This window comes from Ahaetulla prasina, chromosome 2, assembly GCF_028640845.1.
Source record: "Ahaetulla prasina isolate Xishuangbanna chromosome 2, ASM2864084v1, whole genome shotgun sequence".
Lineage (NCBI taxonomy): Eukaryota > Metazoa > Chordata > Lepidosauria > Squamata > Colubridae > Ahaetulla > Ahaetulla prasina.
In genome coordinates, this window is record NC_080540.1 from 10,966,698 (window position 1) to 10,989,507 (window position 22,810).

The following is a 22,810-nucleotide window of genomic DNA, read 5'->3' on the forward strand; positions in this document are numbered from 1 at the left end:
TCAAGTCCCACCAGGCCCAAGGTTGACAGCGTTCCATCCTTTATAAGGTAGGTAAAATGAGGACCCAGATTGTTGGGGGAGCAATAAGTTGACTTTGTATATAAATATACAAATAGAATGAGACTATTGCCTTACACAATGTAAGCCGCCCTGAGTCTTCGGAGAAGGGTGGGATATAAATTCAAATTAAAAAAAAAATTGAAATTTTCTCCCCTTTCCCCATTGCTTTGAGAATAGGCAGCCCGCATTTCTCTTTAGTGGGAGGTGTTTGGGTGCCTCAAGGGGACGAGCTATGCTACAGAAGCAAAGGGGCAGCCTCCGACATCTAATTTCATTTATTTGCACATATGAACATGGGCACCCCAGCCATGTTACAGGTGGCTCACAAAAGAGCACTAAGAGCAGGAAATTGGATACAACCCTCAGATGCAGCTGGAATTGTGATTTGGGCTCTTTGATCCAGTCCAGCTGTTCATTCCCCAACTTAATTGCTTCCTGTGCTAAGCAGGACTTTACCTGCAACGCTGAAAGTCATCTTAGACAGAGGTAGCATTCAGCCAGTTTGGGCGAACAGGTAGCAACCACCTGCGGGTAGGCAATCCCATCTTATGTCGCTGCGTTTTTGACGCTGCATGTATGTGCAAGCAAATTGCCGTGTTTTGTGACGCCACACGCATGCGTGGATGGCACACATGCGCTCCCAGTTCTGGTGCTGGCCGAACTGGTTGGAACAGTATGTGAAGCCCACCTCTGATTTTAGATCAGAAAATTATGGACCTTGTCCAGAGGTGGGCTTCACATACTGTTTGTTGTGATCTGTCAGCAGCCTAGAGAGCTGGCAATGGAGTCGGACAGTGATGAGGCTGAGGTGAGGCCAGGGCCATCGGGGAGTGAGGTGCGGACTCCAGAGCCTCCAGAGACTGATAATAGTGAGGCAGAGGAACAGGAGGAGCCTGTTCCTAATGCACGCATGAGAAGAGCTGCCAGAAGGCAAGAGCAGCTCATGCAAAAAGGATGACTTCAGTAGGGCCAAGAGATGATTGGCCCCTCCCATAAGGCTTAAAACAGACCAGCAATGGCGTTTGGGCTTTGACGGAAAACAACATTGGTAGCTTTGTCTTCTGTTTCATCTATGTCTTGCATTTATTTTTGTAACTTCTGAAAGTTTGCCAAGAAAGGCCTTTGGCAGTTTGACTACTTGGACCAAGATTGGTGATAGGACCGAGGAATTTGTGTTGGGAGGAATTTGTTTTAATTTAGTTGAACTACGCTGGGAATGAAGTAATTCTCAGCTGTTCAAATAAAGTTTTTGGGTTTTTTTATGGACTGAGTTTCTTACTACCTACTTGGGCTTGGGTCACAAGTTACAAGCGGTTCACCCACCACCGGAAATGTATGTGTGTGCGGCATCGAACAACACGGCAATTCGTGCGCGTGCACCATCCACGCATGCGTGTGGCGTCAAAAACACAGTGATATAGGACGGGATTGTACCCACAGGTCACTTACCAGTTTGTCCAAACCAGACCGAACCTCTGGCCTTATCACAATCCCCAGTTCCATTTTAAGCCTTTCTACCCAGCACTTTGGGGACAAAGTGAGATTTTTTTTAAAAACGAACACACAAAAAAGAAACAGACAAGGGAAGCCATGGTTCTTTTGCCTTCTGTTTCAACAGGAGATCTAAAAATACTACATCCGGAATCAAGGCAACAGGATGGTTAATGTTCAGTTTTACTGGATTTTCCCCCCCCTGAAGTGGAGGGAAAATCCTAATTTCTCAGCAAAAGCAGGGTTAAAAACAAGGCTGGGAACTCTTTACATTAGAAGATATAAAGCTACCCTGACAGAAACAGCCATTTATTTCAAGATGCCCTTCCCCGCTGTAGAACCAAACAATGGTGCACTTTTAAAAAAAAAGGTATTAGAATCTGGAAAAGCAAACAGCCCAACCCAACCCAGACTTGGGAGAGAAAGATGAAATGTTTTCAGAGATCCAGCCTGACTTGTGATCTTCAGAAACATGGAAGATTATTCTAGAGGTTTACAAGGATCTGCCCATGAAGTCAGAGCCACCACTTTTGAGATCGGGATGAGACCTTTCTAAGATGCGAAAACATCTGGCGCACCTCGAATCTTCAGCCTCAGTCCCTGCCCTCCCATCTGTAAAATGGGTATAAAAGGAATCTTATTTGAAGCAGCAGCTCGGTAACCACTGTATTCCACACACACCCCATCGCTATTTTAATTTTGCAAGCCTGTGTTTTGATTGTTGGAACCCGCTTGGTTCTTCACTATTATTAGGCAGTATATGTGTGTGTGTGTACATATATATATATATATGTATGTATATACAATAAATACAATAAATAAATTGTAACTGAGAATTGGGAAGACGAATACAGCCTCTTGTGGTCATTTGAAGCAACCTACAATTTTCACCACCTCCTTTTAATTACCGGAGAAGTAAAATGACCTTTATAGTATCTTCTTTTGAAGGAACGATGTAAACGTGGGTTGGTTATTCCTATTTTGCAAATGGACAGACGCAGATTTGCCCCAAAGCTGCACTCCTAATCCGCCTACAACAAATCAGGCTATCTGCTGCTTTCTCTCTTTTGTGATCTGCAACCCCATGGACTCGGAAGCCCACAGCAATCCTTCCCTTGGGCCTGAAGCTTTGCCTTATGCTTCCTTGCATAGATAAGATGGGCCGTCCTCCTAACACACCGGGGACAGGGAGACAAGCTTTGCCAGGATGGCAACTGGAAACGAAACTGGCCTAAAAAAAAACAAACACTACTTTTTTTTTTTAGAGCGAGTTATAGGTCCTCAGTCCCACGTCTTCCTTTTGGTGCCCCTGCTGGGCCTGGCATCCAGACCACGGGAAGTGGCATCAGAGGTGGAAGGCTTTGGGGAATCGGGCGCAGCAGCCTCGCTTGGTCCATCTGTAGGAGACGGCTCCAGAACTGGGTCACCACTGCCACCAGGCAGAGCCACCGGAGGCACCGGGCAGGGAACGACGGGACCGGTGACTGGCTCGGAAGGCATGCCAGGGATGTGGCCGGATGGTACTGGAGCTCCAGGCTCTGGAGGACCCCAGGGCGGGTTGCCGTACCCTGAGTAAGAGCTGAGGTTGGCATGGGTGCTCTGGGCAGGTGACTTCTGACCCGTAAACACCTCCGCGATGGCGGCCATGGCGGAGGTCTGCCTTCCCAGGAACTCCCCCAGGTCGCGGTGGGAGCGTTTAATGGCGTCGACCATCAGCTGCGCCGTGGCTCGATCCTGCCGCCGTTCCTGTTTGCGGTGCTGCCTTTCCTCCTGCCTGGCCCTGTCAAAGGCCTTCAGATCGTGACAGTGTAGGCCCCGCATGGCATCCAACAGCATGGAGGGGGCCCGGGAGGCCGACTCCACCAGCTGCATGCTGGTCTCCAAGCGCTGCTTCCGGTTCCTCATCCTCCGGTTCCTCATCCGCTCAGCGTTGGTGAGGGGCCTCCGGAACTCCTGGATGGGCCCTGAGCGGGATTGGGATGTGGGAGGGAGAGAGGGAGGGAAGATGCAGAAGGGGAGCGGGGAGGAAAACAATTAGATTTTTTTTCTGGAGACTTTGAGATTTACAGCCGTGGAAATTGTTCCTCTCTTAACCCCCACCCTAAAAACGCGTTTAAAAAATTGCAATGTTGGCTTGTCTAGTTCCAAAGCCGAACACTAGGACCCCTCGGGAGATGACTGCCATGCTGGTGGTCTACCTTCCTGGGAGCTCCAAAACTTATAGTATCAATATCCCAAAGGTCCTTTTTTTTTTTTTTGAGAGGCAGCTTTTTCTCTGAAGCCATTTCGCTTCTCGTCCGTCTTCCGCTCTGAAGATGGGAAGCAAAACGTCTTCAAAGAAAAACCAGAAAGTCTCGTGAAAAAAGAAAGCACCTTTGGGACAACCCTACTCGGGACGACTGAGAATCTCCATAAACCGGGATATCAGACTCAAGGCCCGCGGGGTTGCCCTGGAAACAGCAAAGGACCAGCCCAAAGTGCCTCTGCCAGCAAAAATGGAGCTCGGGAGGGTGTGTGGCGCTCCTGAGGTGTTGTGACTCGTCCTCCCTCCTCTCCTCAGCCAGGCCCCTCCCATCTCCAACCGGGCCTTTTATCAGACTCCGAGTCTGATAATGAAGATGAACGGCCTGTCATGCCTCCAGCCCCCGGCCCTGGCCCCATGCCTGGAGAGGATTCCAGGAGTGAACAGACAAGCCCGATAAAGTTCACTCCTACAGCGTGTGAGCAGGAAGCCAGCCAGGTGCTGGAATTAGTGACAGCAGATCCAGCTAAAGACAATTCAGAGTGGGAGGACCCTCGCTTCCGGAGATCTGAGAGGCGACGCCAGCAGAAGGAGGGGTGGGGCAGGCCTGGATAAATGCTGAGTCATGGAGCCACACCCCACAGCCTATATAAAGGACCTGCTTTTGGCATTCCAACCTTGAGTCAAGCAAAGTCTTATCGAGTTTGCTGATACCGGACCCTATCGCTGAAATCCCAATTTGGACTCCTGCCTGCCTTGATAAACCTTGAAGTAACTTGGCAAGCTGCAGAGGCTTCGTTGCCAAGTTTGTCACGGACTTCCTTGACTCGTTCGTCGGAGTGGGGGGTGGGAAACGACACGAGCTCCATTTCACCTGGGTGTGTGATTGGGCTACCCCAGGCGCTGACACGAGTGACGTCGAGCTGGCCATTCCCACCCTGGCCACGTCCACCCTGGTCCCTCCCCTCCCCCCGAGGTCAAACACAACCCTGATGCAGCCCTTAATGAAATCGAGTTTGACACCCCTGGACTAGACATTGGTTATAATCAGCAGACCAAAAAAAGGTTGTAGGAGGCAGCTGTACGGGATTTGCTCCTAGTGATTGCTAGAGCCAGGAGACATTTCATATTTATAATACGATTTTTATTAAAACTTTTAGATTAGATGATAAAATCTGACAGAAAGTCAGGAAGAAAAAGGGAAAAGAAATAAAATGAAAATGTGTGATAAATGAAACATTTCTGAAGAAAAATAGAAAGAAAAATGACATACAAGATAATTTTTGTATAGCTCATTTTTTCTACGTGTTTCATTTTTCTTCTTTATACTGTGACTGCTACAGTATTCTAATAGCAAATCCTTCATAGAAGTTATTTATTTATTTATTTATTTATTTATTTATTTATTTATTTATTTATTTATTAGATTTCTAGACCGCCCTTCTCCCGAAGGACTCAGGGCGGTGTACAGCCTTAATTAAAACACATAGATACACAATACAAATCCCAAATTTAAAATACATTTAAAATAAAATATTTAACCGGCCAATTTAAAACTAAAACGGTCAAAGACCGATATAAAACCCTAGAATACAAAATTATAAATAGATTAATACAATTAAAATTCAATTAAAATTAAGTTAGACTAAAATATTAAATATTATTGCATTACATTCTTGATTAAATTATCTTTCTATTGATATATAATTTTATGGTGGTGGTGTTAGTTGCGAAGTCATGTCCGACCCATCGTGACCCCATGGACAATGTTCCTCCAGGCCTTCCTGTCCTATACCATCCTCTGGAGTCCATTTAAGCTCATACTTACTGCTTCAGTGACTCCATCCAGCCACCTCGTTCTCTGTCGTCCCTTTTTTCTTTTGCCCTCAATCTTTCCCAGCATTAGGCTCTTCTCCAGTGAGTCCTTCTTTCTCATTAGGTGGCCAAAGTATTTGAGTTTCATCTTCAGGATCTGGCCTTCTAAAGAGCAGTCAGGGTTGATCTCCTCTAGGACTGACTTGTTTGTTCGCCTTGCAGTCCAAGGGACTCGCAGGAGTCTTCTCCAGCACCAGAGTTCAAAGGCCTCAATTCTTTGGCGCTCAGCCTTTCTTATGGTCCAACCTTCACAGCCATACATTGCAACTGGGAAAACCATAGCCTTGACTATATGCACTTTTGTTGGCAGGGTGATGTCTCTGCTTTTTAGTACGCTGTCTAGATTTGCCATAGCTTTCCTCCCCAGGAGCAAGCGTCTTTTAATTTCTTGGCTGCAGTCCCCATCTGCGGTGATCTTGGAGCCCAGGAAAATAAAATCTGTCACTACCTCCATTTCTTCACCATCTATCTGCCAGGAATTGAGAGGGCCGGATGCCATGATTTTAGTTTTCTTAATGTTGAGTTTCAAGCCAACTTTTGCACTCTCCTCCTTCACCCGCATCAAGAGGCTCTTTAGTCCCTCTTCACTTTCTGCCATTAGAGTGGTATCATCTGCATATCTGAGGTTGTTGATATTTCTTCCGGCAATCTTAATTCCAATTTTTGATTCATCTAGCCCCACCTTTCTCATGATGTGTTCTGCATATAAGTTAAATAGGCAGGGTGATAGTATACAGCCTTGCCGGACTCCTTTCCCAATTTTGAACCAATCAGTGGTTCCGTGTCCAGTTCTCACTGTTGCTTCTTGACCCGCATACAGGTTTCTCAAGAGACAAATAAGATGGTCTGGTACTCCCATCTCTTTAAGAACTTGCCACAATTTGTTGTGATCCACACAAAGGCTTTAGCATAGTCAATGAAGCAGAAGTAGATGTTTTTCTGGAACTCCCTAGCTTTCTCCATGATCCAGCGTATTTGATCTCTAGCTCCTCTGCCTCTACGAAATCCTGCCTGTACTTCTGGTAGTTCTCAATCTACATACTGCTGGTGCCTAGCTTGTAGGATTTTAAGCATAACTTTACTAGCATGTGAAATGAGTGCAATGGTGTGATAGTTTGAACATTCTTTGGCATTGCCTTTCTTTGGAATTGGAATGTAAACTGACCTTTTCCAATCCTGTGGCCATTGTTGAATTTTCCAAATTTGCTGGCAAATTGGGTGTAGCACTTTTACTGCGTCATCTTTTAAGATTTTGAATAGCTCAGCTGGAATACTGTCTCCTCCACTAGCTTTGTTGTTGCTCAGATTTCCTAAGGCCCATTTGACTTCACATTCTAGGATGTCTGGCTCAAGGTTAGTGACCACCCATCGTGGTTATCAGGGATCTTAAACTCATTCTTGTATAGTTCTTCTGTGTAATTTTATGGTACTACTCCAAAAAAATCACTGGAGAAGAGCTTAATGCTGGGAACGATTGAGGGCAAAAGAAGAAAGGGACGACAGAGAACGAGGTGGCTGGATGGAGTCACTGAAGCAGTAGGCCTGAGCTTAAATGGACTCCAGAGGATGGTAGAGGACAGGAAGGCCTGGAGGAATGTTGTCCATGGGGTCGCGATGGGTCAGACACGACTTCGCAACTAACAACAACAGCTCCCAAAAAAAGTGGTGTTATTAGCTAGTTTTAGAAAATACACTTTTCCCAAAAGGTTTCCACTATTTTGGTCACTACTGTAGGTATAGCCAAAAGGGAGGGAGGGAGGGAAGGAGGGAGGGGCTTCCTTGAAACACAGAAAAAAGAATTGTACATTGGTTCATATTTGGTGGACTTGTAAGAAAATTAAGGCCTTTTGGATAAGAATTTGGTGGATTATTCAAAATGTCCTGAAGAAGAAGATAAAGTTCCTGCCACAATTTTTCCTTTTGGGAATTATAACGGATTGTACAGTGACTGAGATTATATTGATTTTGAACTTAATAACAGCAGCAAGGCTGTTGATTGGACAATATTGGAAGAAAAAAGAGTTACCTACAATAGAAGAATGGATATTGAAAGTTACTAACTTGGCTGAGATGACTAAAATCTCAGCCTTTTTGAAAGACAATACGCAGGAAAGATATTTAATTGAATGGAAAAAATGGATTGATTATTTACAAAACAGATATCAGATTAAGAGATATCAGATTGCCTTTGAATAATTAGGATGTATTATTTTATATAATGGGGGGGTTAGGAAATGAAAAGATTTGGATGAGGTTAATTGGATTAGAAGGGAAAATTTTACCCTATGTTTGGTTTATGTATAACAATACCTTGTGATTGACCCGGGAAGCGAGGGTGTGTGTGTGAAGGGAGGGGTGAAGGGGGTTTTGCGGGGGGGAGGGGAGGGAAAAGGGGGAAAAATGTTTTTGTTTGTCTTTTTGGGTTTATGGGTTTTTGTTTGGACTTTTTCAAAAAAAAAAAAAAAAAGAATTGTACATTGGAGAGAGACATCATTTGACCGTTGATTATTTTAACATGGTCAAAAGATGTGAAAGACTGTGAATCTTGACAAGTAGGAAGTTAAGCAACAAAAATGAGAAAATGGAATTCCTGCATAAGATTTTTCACAATTTCAAGCTGAGGATAGGAGAAAACGGCAAGGATCACTTCTCTTGAGAAACAACCGGTAATCTTTATAGGGGTGTTTTCATACTGACCATGGATGTACAGGTAGTCCTCGACTTAACGACCGCAGTGGAGCCCAAAACTTCTCTTGCTGAGTGAAACATTTGTTATGTGAGTCGGTCCCATTTTACGACTTGTCTTGCCTCGGTGGTTAAGTGAATTAAAGTGCAGTTGCTAAATTAGTCAAAGTGTAGTTGAATGAATCTGGCTTCCCCATTGACTCTTGCTTGTCAGAAGGTCGCGAAAGGGGATCCCGGGACACTGCAACCGTCATAAAGATGAGTCAGTTGCCAAGGTGTCTGAATTTTGATCACGTGACCCTGGGGATGCTACAACGGTCGCAAGTGTGAAAACTGGTTGGAAGCCATTTTTTTTCAGGGCTGCTCTAACTTTGAACGGTCACTAAACGGAACTGTTGTAAGTCGAGGTCTACCTGCAGTGGTTTCTTCCCTTTGCAGCCAAGATAGGAAACCACGTCTTAAAAAGCTAATTTTTAACGACTGATTGAGAAATAGATCCATTCAAAGACCCAAAAAGATTAATTTCCCATGTTTTAGCCACTCTTGCTATTCTTTGGAAAGATGGGAATCCAACCCCACGACTCTCAGCCGGCACAGATCAGCTGAGGGAAGTTATTGGGAAGTGGAGTCCCACCAGTAGAGGGAGCTCTAGCTCCCCTGGAAGATCAGCTTACCATAAGGGCGGAGGGTGGCGCCATCGTCTGCCGTGGACTTCCTGCCGATAATCCTCTGCCGAGAATCCGCTGGCATTCGCTCCGCCACAATGGGATGGGGGGCCGGCTGTCCGATGGCAGGATACTGGGACTGTGGTGCCAAGGGTGGGTACTGCATGGGCAGTGCCACCGTGGGGTAATGGACCTGCTGTGTCCTGGCAGAATACTGGACAGATGGTGGCCGGGTAGGGTTCAACATCAAGTCCTCGAAGGACCACATCACCTGAAAATGGCAACAGGGAGGTTAATTCCGACTTGTTTCTATCTTGGGGAAATGCTCTGAGGGATCTGGATTTTGTATCAATCAATCAGAATAGAACTGGAAGGGACCTTGGGGGTCTTCTAGTCCAGCCCCCCTGTTCACACAGGAGACCCTATGCCAATTCAGACAAGTCTCTTCTTAAACACCTCCAGCGATGAAGCACCCACAACTTCAGGAGGCAAAGCTGTTCCACTGGTTGATTGTCCTCAACTGTTAAGAAGTTTCTCCTTGGTTCTAGAATGCTTCTCTCCGTGATTAGTTTCCCTCGGTTGCTTGTCTTGCCTTCTGATGCTTTGGAAAACGGAATCAGAATCAGAATAGAGCTGGAAGGGACCTTGGAGGTCTTCTAGTCCAACCCCCTGCTCAAGCAAGAGACCCTCTACCATTTCAGACAAGTAACTGGCCAGTCACTTCTAAAACACCTCCGGTGATGAAGCACCTACAACTTCTGAAGGCAAACTATTCCACTAGTTAATTGTCCTCACTGTTAGGAAGTTTCTCCTTAATTCCAGGTTGCTTCTCTCCTTGATTATTTTCCATCCGTTGTTTCTTGTCCTGCCCTCTGGTGCTTTGGAGAATAGCTTGACTCCCCCTTCATTGTGGCAGCCCCTCAAATACCAAAATACTGCTTCATGTCCCCCCAGTCCTTCTTTTCTCTAGACTAGTCAAATCCAAATCCTGCAACCATTCTTCCTATGTTTTAAGTCTCCAGGCCTTTTAATCCTTGCTACATTGCTAGTGTTGCGCCTCGCCCGCCCTCCTCTCCTCAGACGGGCCCCTCCCATCTCCTGCTATCTGAGTCAGAGTCTGATAATGAAGAGGAACGGCCTGGCATGCCTCCAGCCCCCAGCTCTGGCACCATGCCCGGACAGTATGTCAGGAATGAGCCAACAAACCTCCCTTCTACAGCGTGTGAGCACGAAGCCAGCCATGTGCTAGAATTGCTGGCAGCAGATCAGAAGGACGGAAAGTTACAGTAGACGGTTCCACGCTTCCGGAGAATGGAAAGGTGACGTCAGCAAAAGGAAGGGAGAGGCAGGCCTGGATAAGTGCTGAGTCATGGAGCCACACCCCATGGCCTATATAAAGGATCTGCTTTCTGGCATTCCTTGAGTCAAGCAAAGTCCCATCTGGTTTGCTGAAGTCACACCTTGGATTCCTGCCTGCCCTGAGAACTCTGACAGGAATTTGGCAAAGCTGCAGAGGCTTCGTGGCCACGCTTGATACAGACTTCCCAGACCCGGCCCTCGGAGGGGGAGAGGGACACGACAGCTAGATGCTTGATATAACAACTAAATAAAATATACACCAACTCTCTTCAATCATCTTCACTTCCACAAATTAGTTTAATCCTGCTTTAAGATACAGGCAAGTCCTCGACTTACAACCGCAATGGTGCCTGCCATTTACGACCTCTTTTTGAGGTGGTGGTGAAGTGATTCTGTGATCATTAACTGAACACCACGATTGTTACGCAAACCCATTGATCGCTAGGGAGCGTTTGCTGAAAGACAGAAGCAAACACCATCATAAATTGTGGACGCTGCAAATAGCTATAAGGGAGGCCAGTTGCCAAAGGGCCCAAAATGCAGCCGTGTGTTTGGGGGGGGGGCGTGGCCATTGGAACGTCCAGAATCGGGCTGTACCGTTTGTGGTTATCTAGTCATACATTTCAATGGTTGCTGAGTAACCGGTCATAAATCAAGGACTACCTGCTAACGGTTAATAACTACCGTATTTTTCGGAGTATAAGACGCACCTTAGTTTTTGGGGAGGAAAATAAGAAAAAAGCTGATTGGCAGGTGGATCGGCCTCCCGGAATACCCCCAATCAGCTGTTCCCAGTGGTGAATTTTAGCAACAGGTTCCTTGGTTGTGAGCTCTGTGCCTTGCTTTTTTTTTCTGCCTCTGAAACTTTGTTTCAGAAAAAACTTTTTTTTATTCCTCTGAAAGCCTCCAAAACAGAGCTTCAGAAAAAAGCCTCTGAAGTTCTGTTTGGGGGCTTCATTTCTGAAGCTTCATTTCTCATGCTTTTTTCAGTCTCTGAAACCTCCCTTTGAGAAGCTGGGAGGGGGTACATTCAGAGTATAAAATGCATCCAGATTTTCACCCTCTTTTGTGCGGGGCAAAAGGTATGTCTTATGCTCTGAAAAATACGGTATATCCATTTTACTGCTGGCATTCTCTGTTCAGGGTTTCATTGCTTGTTGTGGTTTCGATATTTTACATCAGGGACCCTCAACCTCCCAGTCTGTGGATCGGCACTGGGCCACGACATGCCAGGAACCAGGCCACACAAACAAGCAAAGCCCCATCTGTGAGATGCAGGCAGTGGTGGGGATTCAGCCAGTTCGCACCACTTCGGGAGAACCGGTTGTTAACCTTCTGAGCAGTTTGGTGAACTGGTTGTTGGAAGAAATCATTAGGGCAGAGAACCGGTTGTTAAATTATTTGAATCCCATCACTGGATGCAGGCACCCTATTATACCAGGGGCCCCTCCGATCTGTGGAAAAACCTATCTCCACGGAAGCCGTCCCTAGTGCCCAAAAGGTTGGGGGGATGGGCTCCATTTTACCTCACCCAGTGATCTACCCACGGAACAATGATGGCTTATGAGCAGGTAGGTGGACAATAGCCCATGTTGATTACCTGTGGCTCTTTCCTTTGAGTCTCTCTCTGCCGCACCAGGAACTCTTCTGAAAAGGCCACTGCTTGGCTGCAGGTCTCCGGCCCCCGTTCCCGGACCCAGCTCTGCACTTCTTGGGGGAGGATGGTCAAGAATTGCTCCAGGATCAGCAACTCCAAGATCTGCTCCTTGGTGTGTTTCTCGGGCTGAAGCCACTCGTGGCAAAGCTCCTGCAGCTGCCTGCAGGCTTCGCGGGGCCCTTCGGCCACTTGGTAGCGATGCCGCCGGAAGCGCTGGCGCCGGATCTCTATGCCCACCGTCCCTTCATTCGGAGGCTCTTCCTTGAGGCCCCGGTAGGTCCTCCGTTCTCGGTGCTCCTGGATGCTATAGGCTGTTTGTGTCCCCCTGCTCAGGCTGGCCAGAGTCTGGCCTCCCCATCCCCCCGAGGGCCAGGGGCTCTGGTTGGCCGGAGCCTCGTATGGGGCTTGGAAAGAGCTATTGTCCCATGTCAGGAGTTTGGGTGGAGCAGTGTTTCTCCACCCCGATGGAGAAAACTCCTGTCTCGGGGGAGCCCAGTGATGGGGCGGGAGGTGGTCATCCGGCTCCTGTTTGACGTGGCGCGAAGCCTCTCCGGATAAGAACTCCCGCGTGGAGCCGATCTGAAGGAAGCGCGAGACTCCGCCCCGCCCCATCTCTTGCACGGCCGTGTCCTCCATCTTCATGGCCGGCCGCGAGCTCGGCTCGGCAGCCCCCTGCTGCTGGAGGTGAAGGGCAGCTGTTTCTCCTCTCCCCGATGCCATTTTGTCCCCCGCAACGGAGGCCCACGTCTCACCTCGGGATGAGTGAGGTGAGGCCCTGGGGCCCTGGCAGGAAGGATGGCTGGCCCTGCCCGGCGGCCAGCGGGGAGTGCAGTGAGAACTGCAGGGCACGGAGAAGATTTTGCCTATGGGTTCCTTCTGGAAGGGAGGGGAGGGAGAGCAGCTCAGGCTCACCCACCCCCTCCGCCCTCTCAAAGCAGGAAAAGCAGTCGGACCGCGAACTTAAGGGCTGCCTTTCGGCCTTGCCCCTTGCCTTACGCCAGAAGCAGCCAGGGCATCGACGGCTGGGTCAAAACAGACGGCATCGTTCCCAGGCAGGATATCACAATCATCATGAGAAGTAGTGGCGCCCTAAAAACCTAAGAGACATAAAATGTTGGGAGAAAAGACTTTTATTACTACAGGATTTATTTCAGCTGCTTCCATTCCAACGTTCTGGAAAAAGATAGATACGAGGGTTGTTTGAGCCATCTGGACTCCTGAGGGGCGAAATGTTTAGCAGGAACCAGTTAAAGCAGATGCAGCTTTTAGCATCTTTGCGTGGTTGCCCCATGCAACTGCTCCCTGATCTTAGGGAAGATATAACAGAATAACAGAGTGGGAAGGGACTTTGGAGGCCTTCTAGTCCAACCCAACCCCCTGCTCAAGCAGGAGACCCTATACTATTCCAGACGAATAACTGTCCAGTCTTTAAACATTTAAAAATGCTGATTTAAACTAATGTTCAATTTAAAGTAGCATTTTCAACCCCATGTTGGCTACAGAATTAACAGAGGGATAGAATCAAGATCACGTGAAGTGTCAACACCACTTTCTAATGCCTTGGGGTAAGGCCGCATTTGGAATACGGCATCCAGTTTTGATCACCACGATGTAAAAAAGATGTGGAGATTCTAGAAAGAGTGCAGAGAAAAGCAATAAAGATGATTAGCGGGACTGGAGGCTAAAACATATAAAGAACAGTTGCTGGAATTGGGTATGTCTATTTCAATGAAAAGAAGGACTAGTGGAGACATGATAGCAGTGTTCCAATATCTCAGGGGCTGCCACAAAGAAGAGGGAGTCAAACTATTCTCCAAAGCACCTGAGGGCAGGACAAAAAGCAATGGGTGGAAACTAATCAAGAAGAGAAGCAACCTAGAATTAAGGAGACATTTCCTGTCAGTTAGAACAATCAATCAGTGGAAGAACTTGCCTCCAAAAACTGTGAATGCTCCAACTCTGGAAGTTTTTAAGAAGAGTTTGGATAACCAACCATTTGTTTAAAGTGGTGTAAGGTTTCCTGCCTGAGCAGGGGGTTGGGCTAGAAGACCCCCAAAGTCCCTTCCAACTGTTATTCTATTCTATTCTACTATATAGGGCTATCTTGATCAGCAAAACCCTACAAATGCTTGCTTGAGGTCAGGAAAAATCTTCACAGTGTAGCCCAGGCAATGCATTTCTCACCCTGGGGAGTCACAACTGAAGATCAACTGCAGAAACAACTGGTGGAAAGGAGACAGGAAAAGCATGTACCCAAAGATGGCATAAAACAACCAAAGGAAATTGGAGCAGGAAACAGATGGTATCAGGAAGGTGGGTAGCAGAATGTGCCAGGTGGCGGTTATCCCCATAAGAAAGAATGACTGGGGTGGGTGCCAAAACAGAACAATGGAAGACATCTTCCATCTTCCAAATTCAACAGTGAAAAAAGTAAGGTTCTACATTTAGGCCAAAAAAACAAAATGCACCGGTACCGTATATGTGGTACCTTGCTCAATAGTAGTACCTGTGAGAGGGATCTTGGAGTCCTAGTGGATAACCATTTAGATATGAGCCAGCAGTGTGCAGCAGCTGCGAAAAAAGCCAACACAGTTCTGGGCTGCATAAACAGAGGGATAGAATCAAGATCACGTGAAGTGTTAGTGCCACTTTATAATGCCTTGGTAAGGCCACACTTGGAATATTGCATCCAGTTTTGGTCGCCACGATGTAAAAAGATGCTGAGACTCTAGAAAGAGTGCAGAGAAGAACAACAAAGATGATTAGGGGACTGGAGGCTAAAACATATGAAGAACGGTTGCAGGAACTGGGTATGTCTAGTTTAATAAAAAGAAGGACTAGGGGAGACATGATAGCTGTGTTCCAATATCTCAGGGATATTGGGAGAGGAAGAGGGAGTCGGGCTGTTCTCCAAAGCACCTGAGGGTAGAACAAGAAGCAATGGGTGGAAACTGATCAAGGAAAGAAACAACTTAGAACTAAGGAGAAATTTCCTGACAGTTAGAACAATTAATAAGTGGAACAACTTGCCTGCAGAAGTTGTGAATGCTCCAACACTGGAAATTTTTAATTTATTTATTTATTTATTTTATTTATTTATTTATTCGAATTTTTATACCGCCCTATCTCCCGAAGGACTCAGGGCGGTTCACAGCCAGATAAAAACATGCAAATAATACAGGTAAAAACAACAATTAAAAAACTTATTAATTAGGCCGAATTAAAAATATAGCTAAAATAAAATAATATAAAACCCCATTAAAAACTAAATTTAAAAACTAAAACCCTAGGCTAGCCCTGCGCAAAGAAATAGATGTGTCTTAAGCTCGTGGCGGAAGGTTCGGAGGTCAGGAAGTTGACGAAGCCCTGGGGGAAGCTCGTTCCAGAGGGTGGGAGCCCCCACAGAGAAAGCCCTTCCTCTGGGTGTCGCCAGTCGGCACTGCCTGACGGACGGCACCCTAAGGAGTCCCTCTCTGTGAGACCGTACGGGTCGGTGGGAGGCGATCGGTGGCAGTAGGTGGTCCCGTAAATAACCCGGCCCTATGCCATGGAGCGCTTTAAAGATGGTAATCAAGACCTTGAAGCGCATTTTAAGAAAATGTTGGATAACCATCTGACTGAGATGGTGTAGGGTTTCCTGCCTGGGCAGGGGGTTGGACTAGAAGGCCTCCAAGGTCCCTTCCAACTCTGTTGTTATGTTATGTTATCTTATGTTATGTTATCTTGGAGGTCTTCTAGTCCAGGGGTCTCCAACCTTGGTCCCTTTAAGACTTGTGGACTTCAACTCCCAGAGTTCCTCAGCCAGCTTTGCTGGCTAAGGGACTCTGGGAGTTGCAGTCCACAAGTCTTAAAGGGACCAAGGTTGGAGACCCCTGTTCTAGTCCAAACCCGTGTTCAGGCAGGAGACCATATCTCACTACAGGAAAATGGTTGTCCAAGCTCTTCTGAAAAGCCTCCAGTGATGGAGCACCCACAACTTCTAAAGGCCAGCTGTTCCACTGATTAATCGCTCTCACTGACAGGAAATTCTCTCCTTGATTAGTTTTCTCCCATAGCTTCTTGTTCTACCCTCAGGTGCTTTGGAGAATAGCTTGACTCCCTCTTCTTTGTGATAACCTCTCACATACAGGTAGTCCCTGACTTACCACAGTTCATTTAGTGACTGTTCAAAGTTACAACCACACTGAAAAAAGTGACCTAGGACCATTTTCCCCACTTTGGAGCAAAATTCACTTAACTGCCTCGCTTAGCAACAGAAATTTTGACCTCATTTGTGGTCATAAGTCAAGGACTACCTGCATTCGAATGATTTAGCCCCCAGTCCCCTAATTGTCTTTGTTGCTCTTCTCTGCGCTCTAGTTCCTAGAATCTCAACATCTTTTTGGTCGTGGTGACCAAAACTGGATGCAATATTCCAAAGGTAGCTTTACCAAAGCAGCATAAAGCAGGAATAACACTTCACAGTCCTCTCTAAGCAGTTTACAGAGTCACCATATTGCCCCCAACAATCTGGGTCCTCATTTTACCCACCTCGTAAGGATGAAAGGCTGAGTCAACCTTGAGCCTGGTGAGACTTGAACCGCCAAACATCAGTAGTAGCCTGCAATACTGCATTTTAACCACTGCGCCACCATGGCTACTACACTCTGGTCACGACCATAATTCGTTCCATAACTTTGGTCGCAACCCGATTTGGTTGTGACCCAACCCTAACCAAAATTAATGCAGTGGCCACACATGGGTCGCTGTTGTTTGTAAACAAACAACAGCAAATTTGGTGGTTACAAAAAATCCCGATTTGGTCGTGGTCAGAACCAGAGGTGGGTTTCAGCAGGTTCTGGCCAGTTCTGGAGAACCGGTAGTGGAAATTTTGAGTAGTTCGGAGGAGGGCCTCTGTGGCTCAGACTGGTAAGACAGTCTGTTATTAACAGCAGCTGCCTGCAATTACTGCAGGTTCAAGCCCCACCAGGCCCAAGGTTGACTCAGCTTTCCATCCTTTATAAGGTAGGTAAAATGAGGACCCAGGTTGTTGGGGGCAATAAGTTGACTTTGTATATAATATACAAATGGATGAAGACTATTGCTTGACACAGTGTAAGCCGCCCTGAGTCTTCGGAGAAGGGCGGGATATAAATGCAAAAAAAAAAAAACCAGTAGTAAAAATTGTGACTGGCCCCACCTCCATCTATTCTCTGCCTCCCAATTCCCAGCTGATTGGGAGGAAATGGAGATTTATGCAGTAACTTTCCCCTGGAGTGGAGTGGGAATGGAGATTTTACAGTATCCTTCCCCTGCCACACCCACTAAGCCACACCCACAGAACCGGTAATAAAATTTTTTGAAACCAACCACTGGTCAGGAGCGTTCTACTGTATCTGGTTTTGATACTATCTCTGTTGATGCAGCCTAGGCTTTTTTTGGCAGCTGCAACACACTGCAGGCTCATATTTAAGTGGTTGTCCACTAGGACTTCTAGATCCCTTAACAGTTACTGCTGTTGAGCCAGTAATTCCTATTTTATATCAGGGCATTTGGTTTTTCTTGTCACCTGTGTTCAAGTCTGTCAAGTTTTTTTTTTTAGATCTAGAAGTGGAAGAAGCAACTGTAAAGATATAGTGCTTTCTCCTTATTCGGTTGCTAAGTGGCTTTACGTAATAGAATCATTGCATAATCTTGATTTTGGTCTATGCCAGCAAAGGTAACTTTATCTTGCCTTTTCTTTGTACCTCACATATTTCCTTTGCATCTCACATATTATTTCCTCCCTTCTTGTCACCCAACCACTTCTGCTTTTATTATGTTGCTCGTGTGACAAGTGTGCTACAACTGGCCAGCCAACCGACAGATGAAAATACAGGCCGGCCTGCAATGTCTTTTTTTTTTTATTATTATTATTATTATTATTATTTTACATTTATATCCCGCCCTTCTCCGAAGACTCAGGGCGGCTTACATTGTATAAGGCATATTATGCATTTTATCTATTTTACTTTATTTATTTTATTGGAAGCCACCTTCCCATTTTATTGGAAGTCTCGTATGTGAGATGAGCGCCTCTAGCAAAAAAATTTATTTATCCATGCATTCAATTTGTATTTCTCCCACCTCAGCAAGGGATTCCGGGCAGTGAATGATCTGCAAATCGATTCCCATCATAAAGTCCAAAAAGAAAAAAAAAAGAAAAATTAAAGTACTCAGCAGCCAAAGAGGATTGTCAATGTCATCTTCATCATTTATTCTAATAAAGAATTTATTCTAATTCTATTCTACTGTTATGTTACTGGTAGTCTTCAACTTACAATAGTTCACTTAATTACAACCAGGACTGAAAAAAGTGACTTATGACCATTTTTCACACTTACGACCACCGCAGCATCCCCTTGGTCATATGATTTACATACGGATGCTTGACAACTGATTCACATTTATGACTGTCGCAGTGTCCTGAGATCATGTGATCACCTTTTGTTACCTTCTGTCAAGCAAAGTCGATGGGGAAGCCAGTTTCACTTGGTGCTACTAATCTTAACAACTGCGGTACCTAATTCACTTAACAAACATGGCAAGAAAAGTCGTGAAACGGGGCAAAATTACACTTACATTTCTCACTTAGCAATATAAATTTTGAGTTCAATTGTGGTCGTAAGTTGAAGACTACCTGTATAGAGCCACAGTGGCGCAGTGGTTAAGAATGCAGTACTGCAGGCTACTTTTGCTGATCACCGGCTGCCAGCAGTTTGGCAGATCGAATCTCACCAGGCTCAAGGTTGACTCAGCCTTCTATCCTTCTGAGGTTGGTAAAATGAGGACCTAGATTGTTGGGGGCAATATGCTGACTTTGTAAACTGCTCAGAGAGGGCTGTACAGCACTGTGAAGCTCTATATAAGTCTAAGTGCTATTGCTATTCTATTGCTATGCTATTCTATTGCTATTCTATTGTTTTTAAATCTACTGCTATGCTATTTCTATTTTATTCTATTGCTATTTCTATTGCTATCTATCTATTGCTATTCTATTCCTATTTTATTGCTACTCTATTGCTATTCTATTCCTATTCTATTGCTATTATTATGCTGTTCTATTGCTATTCTATTCCTATTCTATTGCTATTTATATTGCTATGATATACGAGTCAAAAAGAGGGCTGTGAAAATATTTACAGACCCCTCACATCCTGGACATAAACTGTTTCAACCCTTACCCTCAAAATGATGCTATAGAGCACTGCACACCAGAACAACTAGACACAAGAACAGTTTCTTACAACTAGACACAAGAACAGTTTCTTCCCAAATGCCATCATTCTGCTAAACAAATAATTCCCTCAACACTGTCAAACTAATTATTAAGTCTGCGTTACTATTAATCGTCTCATCGTTCCCATCACCCACCTCCTTCCACTTATGATTGTATGGCTGTAACTTTGTTGTTTGTATCCTTACGATTTACATTGATATTGTTTCCCAATTGCTTATTTGTACCCTGTGATTATCATTAAGTATTGTACCTTATGATTCTTGATGAATGTATCTTGTCTTTTACGTACACTGAGAGCGTATGCACCAAGATCACACATATTCTTGTGTGTCCAATCACACTTGGCCAATATTCCTATTCCTATTCTTCCTATTCCTATTCTTCCTTTTCTTATTCTTCCTATTCCTATTCTTTCTATTCCTATTCCTATTCTTCCTATTCTTATTCTTCCTATTCCTATTCTTTCTATTCCTATTCCTATTCTTCCTATTCTTATTCTTCCTATTCCTATTCTTCCTATTCCTATTCTTCCTATTCCTATTCTTCCTTTCTTCCTATTCCTATTCTTTCTATTCCTATTCCTATTCTTCCTATTCTTATTCTTCCTATTCCTATTCTTTCTATTCCTATTCTTCCTATTCCTATTCTTTCTATTCCTATTCCTATTCTTCCTATTCTTATTCTTCCTATTCCTATTCTTCCTATTCCTATTCCTATTCTTCCTATTCTTATTCTTCCTATTCCTATTCTTTCTATTCCTATTCCTATTCTTCCTATTCTTATTCTTCCTATTCCTATTCTTCCTATTCTTATTCTTCCTATTCCTATTCTTTCTATTCCTATTCCTATTCTTCCTTTTCTTATTCTTCCTATTCCTATTCTTTCTATTCCTATTCCTATTCTTCCTATTCTTATTCTTCCTATTCCTATTCTTCCTATTCCTATTCTTCCTATTCCTATTCTTCCTATTCCTATTCCTCGTTCCGTTACAATAGCAGTGGTCCTGAATTACACGAGATTAGTTTCGTTACCTGGTCTGCTACTGTAGTGGAAACCAAGCCATTTGCAGCACTAATGGGGGGGGGGCGCTGTCACTCCCAGCAAGGTATTTGAAGAAGGGGGCACTAGGGTGGGACTTTCTTTCTGTGGGACAGAGCGATCCTCACTCCTTTCAATACGCCCACCTCAGCCGGCGCCCTGTCAGGATTGGGGAAGAGAGGGGAGAGCTGGACTACAAAACCCATCACCTCCAGCTAGCGGGGCTGGGAAGGATGGGCTCTGCATCCTATAGAATTGGAATGCACCGGATTGTTGCATTGTCGCTGCAGGTCCGTCCCGCCCACAGTCTCCTCCCGTTTCGCCGCCTCGCCGAAACTCACCGTCTGCCAAACGGAGGACCCGCAAACGGGCCGCCCCTCCCCTCCCCCTCCGCCGCCCAGCGCCCGACTTCGGACAATCCGACAGGCTTCGGCGGCGGCCACTTCCTCCCAGCCGAGAGGAACGGACAGGAAAGGGAAATGCGCGCCGCCGCCACTCACGCTTCTGGGCTGCTCTAGGCGGCGACACTTTGTGGATTTAACTCTTTCAAAAGGTATTTTACAACAGAATAAGTCAGTTGGAAGTTCTAGGTCTAGGACTAGGTCAGGGGTCTCCAACCTTGATCCCTTTAAGACTTGTGGACTTTAACTCCCAGAGTTCTTCAGCCAGCTTTATTTATTTATTTATTTATTTATTTTATTTATTTCTCACAACAATATATGTAGGCATCATACAAAAAGATTATATAGTATATACTGCACGAATCAAGAAGAGGGCCGTGAAAATATTTACAGATCCCTCACATCCTGGACATAAACTGTTTCAACTCCTACCCTCAAAACGACGCTATAGAGCACTGCACACCAGAACAACTAGACACAAGAACAGTTTGTTCCCGAAGGCCATCACTCTGCTAAACAAATAATTCCATCAACACTGTCAAACTATTTACTGAATCTGCACTACTATTAATCTTCTCATAGTTCCCATCACCAATCTCTTTCCACTTATGACTGTATGACTATAACTTGTTGCTGGCAATCCTTATGACTATCAATTGTGTTGTAAATGTTGTACCTTGATGAACGTATCTTTTCTTTTATGTACACTGAGAGCATATGCACCAAGACAAATTCCTTGTGTGTCCAATCACACTTGGCCAATAAAAATTCTATTCTATTCTATTCTATTCTATTCTAAACATATATATGAGTAAATATTAGGAGGTATAAGCATATATATATATATAGGAAGACGAAAAGAAAAACAATAGGACAGGAACGGTAGGCAGGCACGTTTGTGCTCTTATGCACGCCCCTTATGGTCCTCTTAGGAATGGGGTGAGGTCAATAGTAGAAAGTTTTTGGTTAAAGCTTTTAGGATTATAGGAAGAGACCACAGAGTCAAGTAAAGTATTCCAAGCACTGATGATTCTGTTACAGAAGTCATATTTTCTGCAATCTAGATTAAAGCGGTTGACATTAAGTTTAAAAAGCTTTGCTGGCTGAAGGACTCTGGGAGTTGAAGCCCACAAGTCTTAAAGGGACCAAGGTTGGAGACCCCTGGACTAGGTGAAGGAAAGAGGGGAATTGTTTTAATTGCCTTCCCCTCTTCCCACTTCAAATTTCCTTTTAAATTCCCGGATATATTCCTGCCTGCTTTAATTTTATGGGTGAAAATGTTGCGTAGCTTGCTTTTCTGACCTCAGGTTAAGAAACCTTTTGCTTTGCACTAAGCACTTGGCCCATGCTCAGGAACACTCGCAATGGGGGAAGATATCTAAGGATGCATCCTCATCGGGTTTGTAGGGTTTATGGTCAGGCGCACTCATCAGTTGGAGGACAAGGCATTCTGTGCTTAGTTCAATGAGTCTTGGTTTGCTTCGAGGAATCCAAATTACAAGTGGGAATTTAGGCTATTGAATTTGGCAATCCAAATGAAAGCTTCAGAGTTGCATTATCCATCTATTTGTTTACCCATCCGTTCATTTATTCAAATTTATTATAGCTGCCAATTCCAATAGACTCTGTCTTGAACATGTCCAGGAAAACAGAGGACAAGAGGCTATCACCAATTTAGATCTACATAGAATAGAATAGAATAGAATAGAATAGAATAGAATAGAATAGAATAGAATAGAATAGAATAGAATAGAATAGATTTTTTTATTGGCCAAGTGTGATTGGACACACAAGGAATTTGTCTTGGTGCATATGCTCTCAGTGTACATAAAAGAAAAGATACCTTCATCAAGGTACAACATTTACAACACAAATGATGGTCAATATATCAATGTAAATCATAAGGATTGCCAGCAACAAAGTTACAGTCATACAGTCATAAGTGGAAAGAGATTGGTGATGGGAACGATGAGAAGATTAATAGTAGTGCAGATTCAGTAAATAGTTTGACAGTGTTGAGGGAATTATTTGTTTAGCAGAGTGATGGCCTTCGGGGAAAAACTGTTCTTGTGTCTAGTT

At 44.9% G+C, this 22,810-nt stretch overlaps 1 protein-coding gene across 4 annotated transcripts; it reads right to left on the reverse strand.

Moving 5' to 3' along the window:
- Positions 1-191: 191 nt before the first annotated feature.
- LOC131193478 (zinc finger protein with KRAB and SCAN domains 1-like) lies at positions 192-20,788 on the reverse strand. Of its 4 annotated transcripts, none has more exons than XM_058173681.1 (4): positions 20,672-20,788; positions 11,978-13,131; positions 9,028-9,289; positions 192-3,515 (listed from the first exon to the last, which is right to left on the reverse strand). In XM_058173681.1, exons 2-4 carry the CDS (start codon positions 12,752-12,754, stop codon positions 2,833-2,835), a joined length of 1,722 nt encoding a protein of 573 aa, XP_058029664.1. In that variant the 5' UTR covers positions 12,755-13,131; positions 20,672-20,788; the 3' UTR covers positions 192-2,832. The 4 variants fall into 4 exon arrangements, with proteins under 4 accessions (XP_058029664.1, XP_058029666.1, XP_058029667.1 ...); XM_058173683.1 differs by lacking the exon at positions 20,672-20,788 and adding an exon at positions 20,324-20,648; XM_058173684.1 differs by lacking the exon at positions 20,672-20,788 and adding an exon at positions 18,140-18,169.
- Positions 20,789-22,810: the final 2,022 nt, after the last annotated feature.

Bases quoted from the DNA above. Each gene is read 5' to 3' on its own strand.
- LOC131193478 (XM_058173681.1), bottom strand. From the start codon at position 12,754: ATGGCATCGGGGAGAGGAGAAACAGCTGCCCTTCACCTCCAGCAGCAG. The intron at 9,290-11,977 runs GTAATCAACATG...TGCCATTTTCAG, and splicing joins CTCAAAGGAAAGAGCCACAG to GTGATGTGGTCCTTCGAGGA. The intron at 3,516-9,027 runs GTAAGCTGATCT...AATCCCGCTCAG, and splicing joins CGCCACCCTCCGCCCTTATG to GGCCCATCCAGGAGTTCCGG.